Raw genomic sequence first — 14,882 nt, forward strand, 5'->3', positions numbered from 1 at the left:
GGCAACATGTTAAACAATGCTTGCACTGCTACATCCGAGTATTCCTTTCTAAAACACTTAAATATCCACACATGGGCCCTGATGGCTCTTCCAATTGACCTGACATCACCAAGCCCAGCCCCAGTCTTTCTGTGTGACTGGGCTGTAGGCGGCGTATCATTGCTCATCACAGCGCAGCATCTCGCACGCGCTCTCCTTCACTGCAGAGCACCACAAGCAGGAGCGATGCTGGGCTGTGATGAGCGGTGAAACTCACTCGTCCGCCCAGTCACTCAGGAAGACTGGGACCGGCCTCGATGATGTTGGGTCAACTGGAAGTTGACATGACATCACCTGATCTCAGAGGTCACGAAGCCCGTGGGGGGGGGGGGAATCACTTCATGGGGGTGAACGGACTGCAATAGCGCTACTCAGAAGCAGAATTGGCTGAACAAGGTATTTAGAAAAAGCCCTCCCTGTCAGTTTTACAGAGATATGGCCACTATTGCAGAGTAGTGAACCACCCCCTTAAGTGTCTCCCATCGAAATAATGAAAGTGAGTTGTACGATATCAGCAAAGTTGCAGGCAAGTCAAATTAATGTGTTTTATTTGGAGGCCATGGCTCACCTGCTCTTACACATAGCACATGAGACACATGCTGTTAGGCACCACAGGCTCAACTTTCCATCATTGCTAATAAAGTGTAGATTTCTACTAGTTAGGGTATGTGCACACAATGTCTTTTTCAGTTGGATTTTGCCTGGAACCCACCTGAAAAAGCACTATTCTTCTGGCACCTTCTGCTTGGAAACTACTGTCTGAAAATGCTGGTGGCTAAAGACATAAAAAAGGCCATAAAAAATAAAAAATAATATTGCAGGAAACACTCAGCGAGTGCGTCACAAACCCTAATATGTCATCACGTCAATGTTTTCCATTGGCTACGTGCCTGTACTGGAGTTTCACCTTACATCTTATATACCATGGTCATTTATTTCTGCTATGACATTGTTATAATGGGTTTTCCGTTCACTTTTCTGCATGTATAGTTGAGTATAAATAATACCTGGCGGTTACACCATTGACTTTTTCCCTCGAGTCAGTTAAAATGGTGACTGTAGGGACGCCCAGACCTAATCCTCCCTGAGCTCACAAACAGCAGGTTGTGGAAAAGGGAACCATGGATACCCTGCGCTCGTATCAAGCGGATGTAACCTAAACCGTGTAAGGCAAACAAATCTAAAATTTCAATGCATTATTTACCTAATCCCTGCGTGTGCGAGACATGAATGGGCTTGACGGCAAACAAAAAGTGTGTTTACCATAGAGCATACCGCGACATATTCTGTATGTTTGGCTGTATGTATTATGTGTATACATACTGCGTGTGTGTTAACCCCTTATTGTAGTATGACCTTTACCTCAGAACAAATTAATTAGGCCATACACAATGGATGTAGAAATACCGAACCTGATGATTCCAATAAGATCGGTCAGCTATCTATTGTGTATAAGGGTTTCCAAACCCTCCCTGTTAATATGTAGTGGAGATGAGGATCAGGCAGATGGATTCTAACTGCCCAATCCCTTTGCTTTACAAGGGAATCCCATACACCACCTCATGATCTGTGCACTTAGGGTACCTTCACACTTAGCGATGCAGCAGCGATCCGACCAGCGATCTGACCTGGTCAGGATCGCTGCTGCATCGCTACATGGTCGCTGGTGAGCTGTCAAACAGGCAGATCTCACCAGCGACCAGTGAACAGCCCCCAGCCAGCAGCGACGTGCAAGCGACGCTGCGCTTGCACGGAGCTGCCGTCTGGAAGCTGCGGAGACTGGTAACTAAGGTAAACATCGGGTATGGTTACCCGATGTTTACATTAGTTACCAGCGCACAGCTGTGTGTGCAGGGAGCAGGGAGCCGCGCACACTGAGCGCTGGCTCCTTGCTCTCCTACCATAGCTACAGTACACATCGGGTTAATTAACCCGATGTGTAATGCAGCTACATGTGCAGAGAGCAGGGAGCCGCGCACACTGCTTAGCGCTGGCTCCTTGCTCTCCTAGCTGCTGTACACATCGGGTTAATTAACCCGATGTGTACAGCAGCTACATGTGCAGAGAGCCGGAGCCGGCAGCACAGGCAGCGTGAGAGCTGCAGATGCTGGTAACTAAGGTAAACATCGGGTAACCACCTTGGTTACCCGATGTTTATCTTGGATACAGCTTACCTCAGCTGTCAGACGCCGGCTCCTGCTCCCTGCTCGCTTCATTTGTCGCTCTCTTGCTGTCACACACAGCGATCTGTGTGTCACAGCAGGAGAGCGGCTTTGAAGAAAACGAACCAGGGCTGTGTGTAACGAGCAGCGATCTCGCAGCAGGGGCCAGATCGCTGCTCAGTGTCACACACAGCGAGATCGCTAATGAGGTCACTGCTGCGTCACAAAAAGCGTGACTCAGCAGCGATCTCGGCAGCGAGCTCGCTGTGTGTGAAGCACCCCTTACTCAGTTCAGCTGCCCATCAAGTTGATCCAGACAATCATATGCCAAAAGATCTAAGGCAACATTTGGCAGATATAGGGCTAATGTCTTTGGCCAGCCTTAATATGTTTTTCCAATTGAGTCTGTCAGCCCAAATTGGCTGTTCAAACAAAGCACAGGTGCTTGGTGTACCCTTATCAGGGGTGTAACAATCACAGTCGCAGAGGGTGCAATTCTTACAGGGTACATGCTGAAGGAGGGCCTGCTCATAGCAATGACTATTTCAGCTGGATGTGCGTCTGAGGACACACATTCAGCTGATATGCATTGCGGTGCAGAGACCCATCAGTTCCTGCTCCTCAATACACTCCACCAGACAGAGGTTGACAGCTGACATCGACGTGATAATCAGAGGCGCATAGCAGCAAACATCATGCTTCGTATATAGCAGGTACGCTGATGCCAACTACAGGCCTCTGTGTTGGCTACAGAAGAGCATGGTGTGCATTGGGGGAGCAGTAGAAGGTGTAAACAATGTTTGTTGTTTTTTTTAATGCATTAGAGAACAGCAGCAGAACGGGGGAAATATATACCAAGAAGGGGCTCAGGATGGGGGACATATTTAACAGTATGGGGCCCAGGATGAGCGGTGATAAGAAAGTTTATTTTTTTATGAGTTAGAGAACAGCAGCAGAACAAGGGACATATATACTAGGAATGGTCCCAAAATGAGGACATATATAGAAGGGACCCAGGATGGGGGACAGATATACAAGGATAGGGACATATTTACCAAGAAAGGGAACAGGATGGGGGACACATATACCTGGATAGAAGACATATATACCAGAAAGGGGCCCAGTTTGGGGGACATATATACCAGGATGTGCGATATATATACCAGGATGGGGGACATATTCATTAGATTGCAGACACATTTACCAAGAAGGGGAGCAGGATGGGGGTTTGTATACCAGAATGTGGGACTTATATACCAGGAAGGGGCCCAGGATGGGGGCTTTTCTATCATGATGTGGAACATATATACCAGGATGGGGGACATATTTACCAAGAAGGGGCTGAAGATGGGGAACATATATACCAGGCTAGGAGACATATCAACCAGGCAGGGGCCCAAGATGGGGGACATATATTCCAGGATGTGGGACATATATATCAGGATGGGGGACATATATACCAAGAAGGGGAGCAGGATGGGGGCCGGGGTATCTATACCAGCATGTGGGACATATATTTCAGGATGGGAGACATATATACCAGGAAGTGGCTCAGGATGGGAGACATATATACCAGAAGGGGTCCAAGATGGGAGACATATATACCAGCATGTGGGACATATATATCAGGATGGGGGACATATTTACCAAAAAGGGGAGTAGGATAGTGGACATATATACCTGAAAGGGTCCCAGGATGAGGGACATAAATACCAGGAAGGGGACCAGGATGGAGGACATATATTCCATGATGGGAGACATATATACAAGAAAGGAACCCAGGATGGTGAACATATATACCAAGATGTGGGACATATATACCAAGATTGGGGACATTTTTACCAAGAAGTGACGCAGGATGGGGGAGATATATACCAGGAAGTGCCACAAAATGGGGACACATATACCTGGTGGATTGGGAGCATATATACTAGGAAGGAACTCAGGCCTAACTGAACAGTTCTGTGTACCTTCCCACCTATATAGTTTCCATTTATCTCTATTCTTTTCTGACCCTTGTAAAGCCAGAGCTATCAATCAAGAAGAGAAGGGTAAAGATAGATACAAAACAAATTGGTGGGAAGATGCCCTAAACAGCTCCTCCACTCTATGGATGCACCAAGTGCTGACAGACAGACGTTCTATATATTCTAGAGTTTTACATTGCATTGACTTGTTTATGAAGATATTGGCATATAATGTGATATGTATATGGCATACTACCAATACCCACATATTACCTTGCCCCATTACCTATATAGAGTGGTAAAAGTCTGGAGGAATGAATAATTACTTTCACAGACAGCAGGTGTCACATAGAGGGAGATCATGGGAAACAAAATAGGCAGGTACAAAATCTAGAGTGTGTGTGTGTGTGTGTGTGTGTGTGTGTGCGTGTGTGTGTGCGTGTGTGTGTGCGTGCGTGTGTGTGTGTGCGTGTGTGTGTCTATATACTGAACAATTCATATACAATATATGAGGTTATGCCCAAAGTCTACAAGTTCTAAACTTTACAACTGGTAAAACTGACACCAGATGGACTTCGGGTTGTTTGTAGACAGTAAACGTAACGTGAGCAATCAGTGCCAGACAGTTTCTGCCAAAGCAAATTACACAGTGTCATAAAATTTGCTGTGTAGCCCCAAGGCATCTAGAGAATCATGTTTTATTAGAAATGTATTTTTAGGTAACTATCTTCTCAATATCTAATACTGAACTATTCCAGTTCAGAGCACACAGTAAGGCTATGTTCACACAGTGGGTTTTTTGCTTGTTTTTTTCTGCAGCAAAACCTAATCTCTTAGCAGTAAAAAAGCTGCGCTTTTTGCTGCATTTTTGCTGCATTTTTTGGGGTGCTTTTCCTGTGTTTTTGGTGTGTCATTTGTCAACAGTACATGTTTCAATAAAGTTAGTTTCATTCACCAAAAAAGCAGAAAAAAAAAGCAAAAAACAGAGCTGCACTCTCATTGCTTTCAATGATGAAGAATTGACTTACTGTGATGTTCAAAAACGCAGCAGTTTTCCATTTCAGTGTAAGTGTGTGTGCATGCGATTTCTAAAATCTCATCGGTACTGTAAAAAGCAGCTTTGTATTAGCATGCATTTGCATAAAACCAATGGGAAAAAAAACATGCAGAAAAAAAAAATATGCAGAAAAAAAAAACGCGCTGTGTGAACACAGCCTAACCTTTTCAGCTTTACTGTGTAGACTGTGTGAGGTCGGCAGAGTCATTTCATTATTATTTCACTGTGGGTGCAGATCTGTTGTATTAATTGAGGCCTATATGAGGCACTGTAACAGCATTATACACACAGATAAGATTCTGTTTGCAGCTCATTGGTCTCTGACAGAGAGGTTGTATGCCATTGTTTCCTGGATGAGGTAAGATGGAATCACAATGTGCTCTGCCGTGCACCATTTTCGGGAGTATACACTTTTTGGAGGCGGACACCCAGCCATATTACACTACCTCTGGGTGTCCGTATACTCCCAAAAATGGTGCACGACAGAGCACACGGTGACTCCGTCTGCACCATTATAGTCAATGGCCTCGTCTACACATTTGTCCAAAACCCGTTTTGTGGGGGGGTTTGGAAGGAAGACCCTACAGAACCAGTGAACAGAGTTGGGAATGCAATGTGAAAAGGGCCTTAGAGAAAAGCTTCCTCCACTAGGTGGGATTAGTTTTCTGGGAGGGAGCTAATTTGTATAGCTTCCCTTGAAACAGCTGTGTGTAGATGGGTGTCCATTATTTTTCATAATTAGGGCATGTTGTTGGCAGTTATAGAAGTCTCATAGGTTAATTTCAACTTCTTTTCTATTGATCGATTAGAATCTTCAGTGCTTCCTTTTCTGTGGCTGCAGCAAGTAGCGGAAAATCAACCCAAGACTAATGGAAAGGGGTGGATATAGGCAAGAAAGCAACCTATTGTCCTTTGTGGTGAAAAATATGGTGGCTAAAACCAGAGGCAGTTCATTCTTAGCGTTAGGCCGGAGTTCCTCTTGCGTATGACTCGCGCGAGTCTCGCATCACATCACCCGGCACGACTGCACACTCTCCGTACACGAGTGTCTCAGCTGCATAGAAATACTTGCAGCCGACCCGCTCCTGTCAAGAGAGTGTGCGGTCGTGCCGGGTGATGTGATGCGAGACTCGCGCAAGTCATACGCAAGAGGAACTCGGGCCATAGGCCCCCTCCCCTGCAATATAATTTCTCAGATGCCTCTGCCGGTTGTTTCAGCTGCAAGTTCTAAGTTCTGTTTTTACTAAAGCATCGAGACATTGAATGGCAGCGAAAGAAACATTACTTTACTTACAGGAATGAAGTGGGTTGTGGGGAATCTCTGTACCGCGGATCGAAACATAAAATGCCTGCAGGGATTAAACAGAAAATAACAGCGTGATATGATTAGCGTATACACAGGTGCAGAACAATAGATGCACAAAGACAATGACTATCCACACAGCTAACAGGTCAATTGTCTTCTGCCTTCCTTTATGCCATACCCTACATTTCCCTCTGTGAGAAGCACGCGCTACACCTGGTAATAATGTGTCTGTAATGGCAACAACAAAAATAGATTTCACTCATCAATGAGTCATTTCGGGACTTGATGCAGAAGACGCTGCTAATTTTAGAGATGAAACACCAGTGATATTGTGCCCACCATCAATGGAGGATTGAACAGTCACTTAGGGGTTATCTGGGGCTATTTTTGTTTATTTTTTATTTTTACTAGGGGCCTAAAAACTAATAGGCAGCTAGTTGTTAGCTACCTGTATGTTCTGCCCAAAGCAGATCTCTGTGGGTAGAGAAAGAGAAGGGCTGGAGCGAGGGCGCAGCCATAGCAGAAGAACGAATGTGACGCCCTGGCAAAACTAGGTAGTCACACATAGGCCCCCACACAACACCATCCCTCACCTAGGTAACATACAGCCAACCTGAAACCCTAGTCACCCACCCTTAGGGCAAGACAGGCACACCAGTGGGCGGGACCAGGCAGTTAGGAAACGCCCACCTAGGGGTCTAGACAGCCCGGGACGGGAAAACAAACAGTTCTAGTTAAGCTTCAGTGCTAGTTGAGAGGAGTGTGGGCTGGAGCTAGGTGTAGCTCCAGCAGAGGAAGTTCAAGTTGAACGGTGCCAGGGTCGGAGCCCTGGTACCTTGGCTAGGTGGCAGACCCCCTCCGCCAGCAGGAGACGGGAAGACGGCTCAGCAGATCCGAGAAGGACCAGAGAAGGGTTGGAGCCCACCGGTACTAACACCGGAGACCCCGACCGGAAACCGTGCACAGAGGGGGTACTCGGAACCTGAAGCCAGGACCGAAACCAGCGGCCTGGCTAATTAACCGATTGAGGGTAGGATTATAAGTCCTGTTCCAACCAAAGTCCCGAAAGAAGACAACCACCCACAGATAGGGATAGGGCAACCGCCAGGGCCCATAGATCCCACGGGTCAGCATCTGCGGGCATGGCTCCTTAGGCACACAGCAAGCCGGGAACGGACTCCTGAGTTCCAAACCAGGCAGTTCACAATACACAAAAACAGTGCAGAGGAAAGGACAGCGACCACCAGCCCGGGTGGGGAACCAGATTACAACCGGCCGTGGCGGCCGGCCACCAGCACCTTGGTTTACCAAAAGACTCGTGTGATTCATTCAATAGTGAGTAACCAACTATCTCCCCGGTCCATCTGGGCGTGCGGGCCCCTGCCATCGCCATAACCTGCACAGAGACACTGGGTCCCGGGGCAACCATCCCTACCCACGGAGGGGTTAACATCCGGCTGCCATTACATCTCCCCCGGGTATCCCACAACAGCAGCGGTGGTGTCCCACTGCATCACACACCGTGGGTGGCGTCACAGACATTCTACAACCAACCTTGTATAAATACGTCCTCCTTTTATTCGGAGTGACCGCGAGACCCCCGGGTCCGGGGAACCCCTCGAGCCGTACCGTAGGCCCCGGATCCAAGCAGCGCCGGCTGCTGGCACGGGGGGGAACACGGACATGACAGGGGTTTGTAAGAACAGACACATATAGGGTTAATAGGGAGTTTTGGCACGATTGCTCAGCAGGATATGGGGGGGGAGTTATAGGGATTCGAATGGTTACATGGTTAGGGTCAGCTATGGGATTGGTGGGAAGTTTATAGGAAGGGGTGTGGAAAAGAAGGATTACCTGGACGAGAAGAGGAAGATCCTTTGGGATATCCTGTCTCATAGATCCAGGACCAGTGAACGACCGCCCACCCACCGTTATTTAATGTTGTTAAAGGAATATTAATAAAAAAAAAGAAAAATGTACAAAAATTACACTTTAAATTTATACGGCGGTAGGGTGGTGGTTTATTTGCTATGTTGCAGTAATATCATGGCAGCTGGGGTGAGGAGGTCAGGGTTGTCCTTGGTTAACGGAGTAAGGGGTCACATTGGATCCACTCATCTCGTGTTGGGTATGGTCTGACAGTTGTCCTTCATCTCATTGGAGGGTGGTGGGATGACTCACAGTTCCCTGTGATGCCGTCTGCGAAGTAACTACCGAAAATTGGGGGGTAGACTTATAAATTTGCCAAGCCTTCCAAACCTGATGGAAAGGGAGCATATTCTGACGTGAGAGGGCCGAAAGTTCTTCAACATGATATAGTTGATCAATCTTCATTAAGAGCTGTGAGATAGTGGGAATTTTCGTTGTGCGCCACAATTGGGCTATGAGAAGTTTACAAGCTGAACCCACAAACGTCGCTAGTTTCGAAGTAGCTTTATCTTTAGGCCACATTGGGAAGTTCAGGAGCATTTGTCTAGGGTCCGGGACCCCTTTTTTGCCTGTGAGGTCAAGTATTAACTGTGTTGCTGTCCGCCAGAAGGTCTGGATAATCGGACACTCCCACCACACATGTAGATACGTTCCCCTGTCCCTCTCGCACCTCCAGCACTGATCTGAAGTGGAAGAGCTCCACGAACTGGACGTGGTGGGGACAACGTACTATCTCGCAATCACTTTAAAGGAATTCTCCTGAACTCTCACACAACATGACGGTCCATGTGAGGCATTATAGATTTGGCTCGTTTGTAGATCTGTAAATGTAGTTTTCAGGTCCCTTTCCCATCGTAGTATATATGCTCTCTTTACCACCAATTTTTTTGTTAGCAGGGTATGGTATAGATTAGAAAGAACTTTTCTGGGAGCCCGGGTTTGCATACAGAAAGATTCAAATGTAGTTAAAGGTCTGTCTAGACGAGTGTAAGGCAATAGTGGGTGGATCACGTGTTTTAATTTCGTATAATGGAGAAATGTGAGCCTAGTGAGGAGAGGGTTCGAACCCATCTCCTGTTCAGATATCAAAGAGCCATCCACCAAAAGATCAGCCAACGGGACATTTACATTGGTCAGGAATGTGTCCTTCGTGGACGCGGCCTGATTTACATCAGTGTCTAGTATGTCTGAAACTTGGGTTAGAGGGGAAAGAGAGGGGGCCAGTGTCTCCCTATTTTCTTTCCATTTGTGCATAAGGGTTCTCGTTAGTTCATTTGGAATAGTTCTTTTATCTTTTTGGTTAGGAGGGGAAAGTAACATAACTCGTAGAGGGGTGGGGGCTAAATATTCTTCTATAGATATCCACAATTTAGTCGGTGGGCGTCTAATCCACTCTACCGCTCTGGAAAGGACGGCGGCCTGGTAATACAACGATACATTAGGTAAACCCATACCCCCTTTGTCTTTTGGGAGGTTCAATGTTTGAAAATTGATTCTTGGCTTATGTTTATTCCAGACGTAGTTGGATATTAAAGAGTTACATTGAGAAAGAAAAACCATGGGGATTGGTATGGGTAACATTTGGAAGAGGTAGATAAACTTTGGGAGTATAATGCTTTTAATTAGGTTTTTCCTCCCCATCCACGAAAGAAAGGGCGCCCTCCATGAGGCTATTTGTGCGGTAAGATGAGGGAGAAGGGGCTTATAGTTGAGATCGAACAAGGACTTGAAGGTTTTCCCTAGTTTAATGCCTAAGTATGTTATATGACTATTTGGCCACCGAAAAGGGAACGAGTTTTGGAGAGACTTTGTAACTTTACTGGTGATATTAATGCTTAATGCTTCTGACTTAGATAGGTTAATTTTGAAGTTAGACCAGTGTCCATATTCCTCCAGTAATTTCATAAAGGCAGGGAAACCCCTTTCCGGCCTGGACATCACCACCAGCAAGTCGTCTGCAAAGGCAGCAGACTTGTGACGAACTCCCTGCAGGTTAAACCCCTCGATGTCCCGGTCCTGCTGAATGGAGGTTAGCAATGGCTCCATGACCAAAACAAAGAGTAGGGGGGATAAGGGGCAACCCTGCCATGTGCCATTTTTAATGTCAAGAGGGTCGGTGAGGTTATTATTAATCTTAATCCTGGCCGTGGGGGATGTGTACATCTGTAGAATTGCGCGTATGGTTTCTGGAGGAAAATGGAAGGCCTCCAACGTCCCCTGCAAGAAAGTCCAGTCCACCCTATCAAACGCCTTCTCGGCGTCCGTTCCCAGCAGCACCAGAGGCAGCTTATGGGTCCTGGCGTGTTGCATTAAGTTTATTACTCTTAGCGCGTTGTCCTTCCCCTCTCTACCCCTAACAAACCCCGATTGTTCCGGAGAGATGAGGTCGGGAAGGACACCCGCCACTCGGTTAGCAATTAAGCTAGCATATATCTTAAGGTCCACATTCAAGAGTGAGATGGGCCTATAGTTTCCACAACACTCCGGGTCCTTCCCGTCTTTGTGTATCAATGATATATGTGCCTCTAGTGCTTGCTTAGGTATAGGATCGCCGTGTAGTAGAGCGTTGCATGATGCTAAGAGGTGTTCCCCCAGGATGTCAAAAAAATTTTTATAATATATAATGGGAAGGCCATCTGGACCTGGAGCCTTTCCCACCGGGCTCCTGGACAAGATGGACTGGACCTCGGCTCGGGTGAACGGTTTTCCCAGGGTCGCCTGTTGTATTTTAGAGAGTTTTGGGAGATTTAATTTGGCTAAGTAGTTTTGTATACCACATTTACTCTTGTCCCTTTCCGTGTCTGACTCCTCTGGCCTAATTTGATATAAATTTTTATAAAAACGAAGGAACTCGTCCGAAATTTGGGAATAGTCTTGCGTACGAAAACCCTGTGAGGTTTTGATTGCATGTATATACGTGCGAGCCTGTCTTTTTTTTTTATCAGTGACATCATTAATTTAGAAGCTTTATCCCCATGGAGGAACATACGATTCCTCCAACCGAGATAAAATTTGGCCGACTGTTTATTAAGCACGTCCCTAAGTTCCACACGCTTCGCTGTCAATTGTTCTAGCGTCTGTTGGGATAGGGACTTTTTATGCTGAGTCTCCAGCGTAGCGATCTCAGCATATAAAGTCTGCAAGAACGACTTCCTTTGCTTGTTGAGGTATGAGGAAATGGAGATCAACTCTCCCCTGATGACCGTCTTATGCGCTTCCCACAACATTGGGGCCGCAATATCTTGTGTCTTCTTCTCTGCAAAATAATTACGGAGACATTCAGATATGCGTTTCTTATTTTCTTCTGAGGAGAGAATTGATTCATTCAGTCTCCACGTACGGTGGAACCAATACGGCCTCAGGAGTGAGAAACTGACTGAGACATAAGAATGGTCAGAGTAGGGAGTTGACTGGATCTCTGTGTCATTGACATTAGGTAGTAGATGCCTGGGTAGAAAAATGTAATCCAGTCTGTGGTAGGATTTATGAGGATTAGAGTAGAATGTAAAATCTTTAGTTGTGGGGTGTTGGTAACGCCAGATATCTACCAAGGAAAGGGAAAGGAGAGAGCATTTAATCCGAGATAGGTCCCTTAAAGAGAGGTGACTCTTTTTTGCAGTGGAATCTAATTTAGGTTCCAAAGCCACATTAAAATCACCGCACAATATTGGAGTACCTTCTGAAAAAACGCGGAACTTTTTGAGTGTGGACACCAACCAACGAATCTGTTTGACATTTGGGGCATATACATTCCCTAGGGTTACCATAGAGCCGGCTAAGACACCCTTAACGAAAATAAACCGGCCCTCTGGGTCAATAGCGACCTCTTGAGCTAGGAAGAGTATGTCTTTAGCCAGGGCTATGGAGACCCCTCTAGAGCCTTTACGTGGGGAGGGGGCATGGAACCAAGTGTTATAGTATGCTTTATTAAAGTTTGGGATTTTGCCTTCACGAAAATGCGTTTCTTGGAAGAATATCATGTCTGCGTGCTTCTTTTTTAGGCTATGTAGTGTCTGCGACCTTTGTATGGGGGAATTTAACCCATGTGCATTAAGGCTTATTGCCGTAAATACCTTATGATGTAAAGCCATGGAAATACAGACGGCAGGGCATTCTGTTCTTTTCCCATCGAGATGAATGGACCAGACCTATGACCAGTAGAAGAGAAAAAGAGATAGAAAGAGCAGGGGGTAGAGAGAAATTCAGAGGAGAACAGGTTATTATTATCAACATTTTCAACTATTTGAAAGTCAAACAAGTTAGAGTGTGCCTCAAGAGGGAGCAATAGGTGCAAAACCCCTATAATAACTGCATGTTTTAACTAGCATAATCAGTTGTGTGCAGCATCAGGCCCACTCAAAGGTCCCTTCAGGGAGGCTCGCTCTCAGAGTTCATCTGGAGTTTCTTTGCCGCTTTGCGTCTGGATCTGTGGGTCTTTGGGGTGAGACCGTGCCACGGTGCCGGATCTGGTAGCATTTGTAGCGTAGAAGCCGATCGATGGATTTCCAGCTCCGGGTATTTCTCCAATGTGATCCCCAAATCTTCACAAATCCGCCTTATCTCCGCAGAATTTTTAGCTTGGTAATGCTTCCCATTCGCCGATATAGCAATGCCAAATGGATATAACCAGCGGTATGGAAACTGGCGTTGGCGTAACACTGTTGTGAAGGGTTGTAGCAATCTCCTTTTGGTCAGGGTGGTGGAAGCGAGGTCCTGGAAAATCAGAATTTTAGAGCCCTCGTGACTTATGGACTCCGCTTCTCTGGCTTTTTTAAGAATAAGTTCTTTTATTCGGTAATCCAGAAAGCGACATATGACATCCCTTGGTGGTTCCCCTTGTTTGGGTCGAGGTCTCAAAGCCCTATGAGCTCTTATCAGTTCCAATGTTGGAGTAGGGTCAGAGTCTATAAGGTCAGAGAAGATGCCCTGCAAGGTCGGTATCAGAGCTTCATTTGCCACCGATTCCGGGAGTCCCTTTAGTCTGAGGTTATTTCGCCTTTCTCTGTTTTCATGGTCTTCCAGGATGGCATGAATTTGATTGATGTTGTCCTCCTGTTGACGAAGGCAGGAAATGACAGTGTTGGAAGTGGAGGTTAATGTGGCTTGGGCTGCTTCCAGGGTTTCCACCCTGTGTCCAATTTGGCCGATTTCTTGTTTAATGTCTGATAGCTCCTTTGCCACCGGTTCCAGCGCATTTTTGAGAATCCGTTTTATAAAAGATCTTGAGATAGGGAGACTCTTGCTACTATCAGCACCTTCAGTGTCACTTTCGTCATCATCCATATCTTGTGCATCATTAGTAGACGTGCTCTGGGGACTGTCTATTTTAGCATCTGTTGTATATAGGTGTTTTTTGAGAAACTTATCGACGTCGGCCTGGGTAGTGGTTTTGACTGGTCTGGGCAGTGAGCTTGCTCTTGCGTTGCCGATCTTGACCATGTTAGAGCCAGGCATATATGAATTTATGCTGGGTTGAATGAATAGCAGGGGTTAGGCCACCCTACTCCCTCCAGACAGCACGGAGACTAGAACATTGTACACCCCTAGAGAGGGGGAATGAGGTAGGAAGAGAGAGTCTCTATGCTATAGATACTTCAGTGTGCCCACTCTCTGTATCTATTCCACTTTGGAGCCTCTCTGTCTGCTTCAGGGCCCAGACACGCATGTGGGGCTGTGACTTACAGAGGCAGTCTGCCCTCAGCAGAGATGTGGATGTCCAGTTGCGTATCAGACAAGCTCCCTATTGCATGGGGGCACGAAAAATCCCCCCTTAAGATCTTTATTTCACTGGGTTGGGCTGGGGTGGGGAACCCTTTCAAACACGCTCCGTTCACTCCTCTTCTCCCTCCCCAGATAGCTTCCCGGTATGGGGAGAAATTTGTCCGGCGTCACCTCTCCGGCACAGGCCCCTGCACTCCCCGCGGCTCAGGACTCCACAGAGCGGCCGGCTTCTGATCCCCTCGGGAAGGCTATGGGGGGGGGGGACGCTGGGGCGCTGGATGCTTGCGGCCAGGCCCGTGTGGTGCTGTGAGCCGGATTCAATGACCGCCGGGGGTCCCTGGAGCGGGTGAGGAGCGGGTGCACGTCTGGACAGCAATGTGGTACTCACTCACCGCCAGGTCCTCTCCCCGGGTGCCGCCGGATCTCCAGAAGCGTCGCACGCCGCCACCGCCTGACCCTCAGCAAAGTCCCAGGAGCTCCAGGCGGCTTCCCTGATGTTCACGTAGCTCACTGGCGCCTCTTCTCCGGACCCGCCTCCAGATCTGGTGAGTGTTGGGGCTCCGGCTCTCTGCCCGCCGACCGCTTCTCCCCTGCAGCCTGTGGAGTCGTCGCGCCCAGCGTGTTCCTCCAAGATGGCGGCGGATCCTCTCCCGTCTCCTCTCTGTGCGGCCCGTCAGCTATAGGATGAATCGACCCAAGGC

General features: G+C 47.2%; 1 protein-coding gene across 1 annotated transcript in view; it reads right to left on the reverse strand.

The window, feature by feature from the left end:
- The window catches only part of STPG4 (sperm-tail PG-rich repeat containing 4), a 172,279-nt gene that overhangs the window by 94,810 nt on the left and 62,587 nt on the right, over window positions 1-14,882 (reverse strand). The window contains exon 5 of the mRNA XM_075341441.1: window positions 6,520-6,574. Within this exon, the coding sequence (XP_075197556.1) occupies window positions 6,520-6,574 (55 nt within the window). The remainder of the gene's footprint in view (window positions 1-6,519; window positions 6,575-14,882) is intronic.

Source organism: Anomaloglossus baeobatrachus, chromosome 3 (genome assembly GCF_048569485.1).
Source record: "Anomaloglossus baeobatrachus isolate aAnoBae1 chromosome 3, aAnoBae1.hap1, whole genome shotgun sequence".
Lineage (NCBI taxonomy): Eukaryota > Metazoa > Chordata > Amphibia > Anura > Aromobatidae > Anomaloglossus > Anomaloglossus baeobatrachus.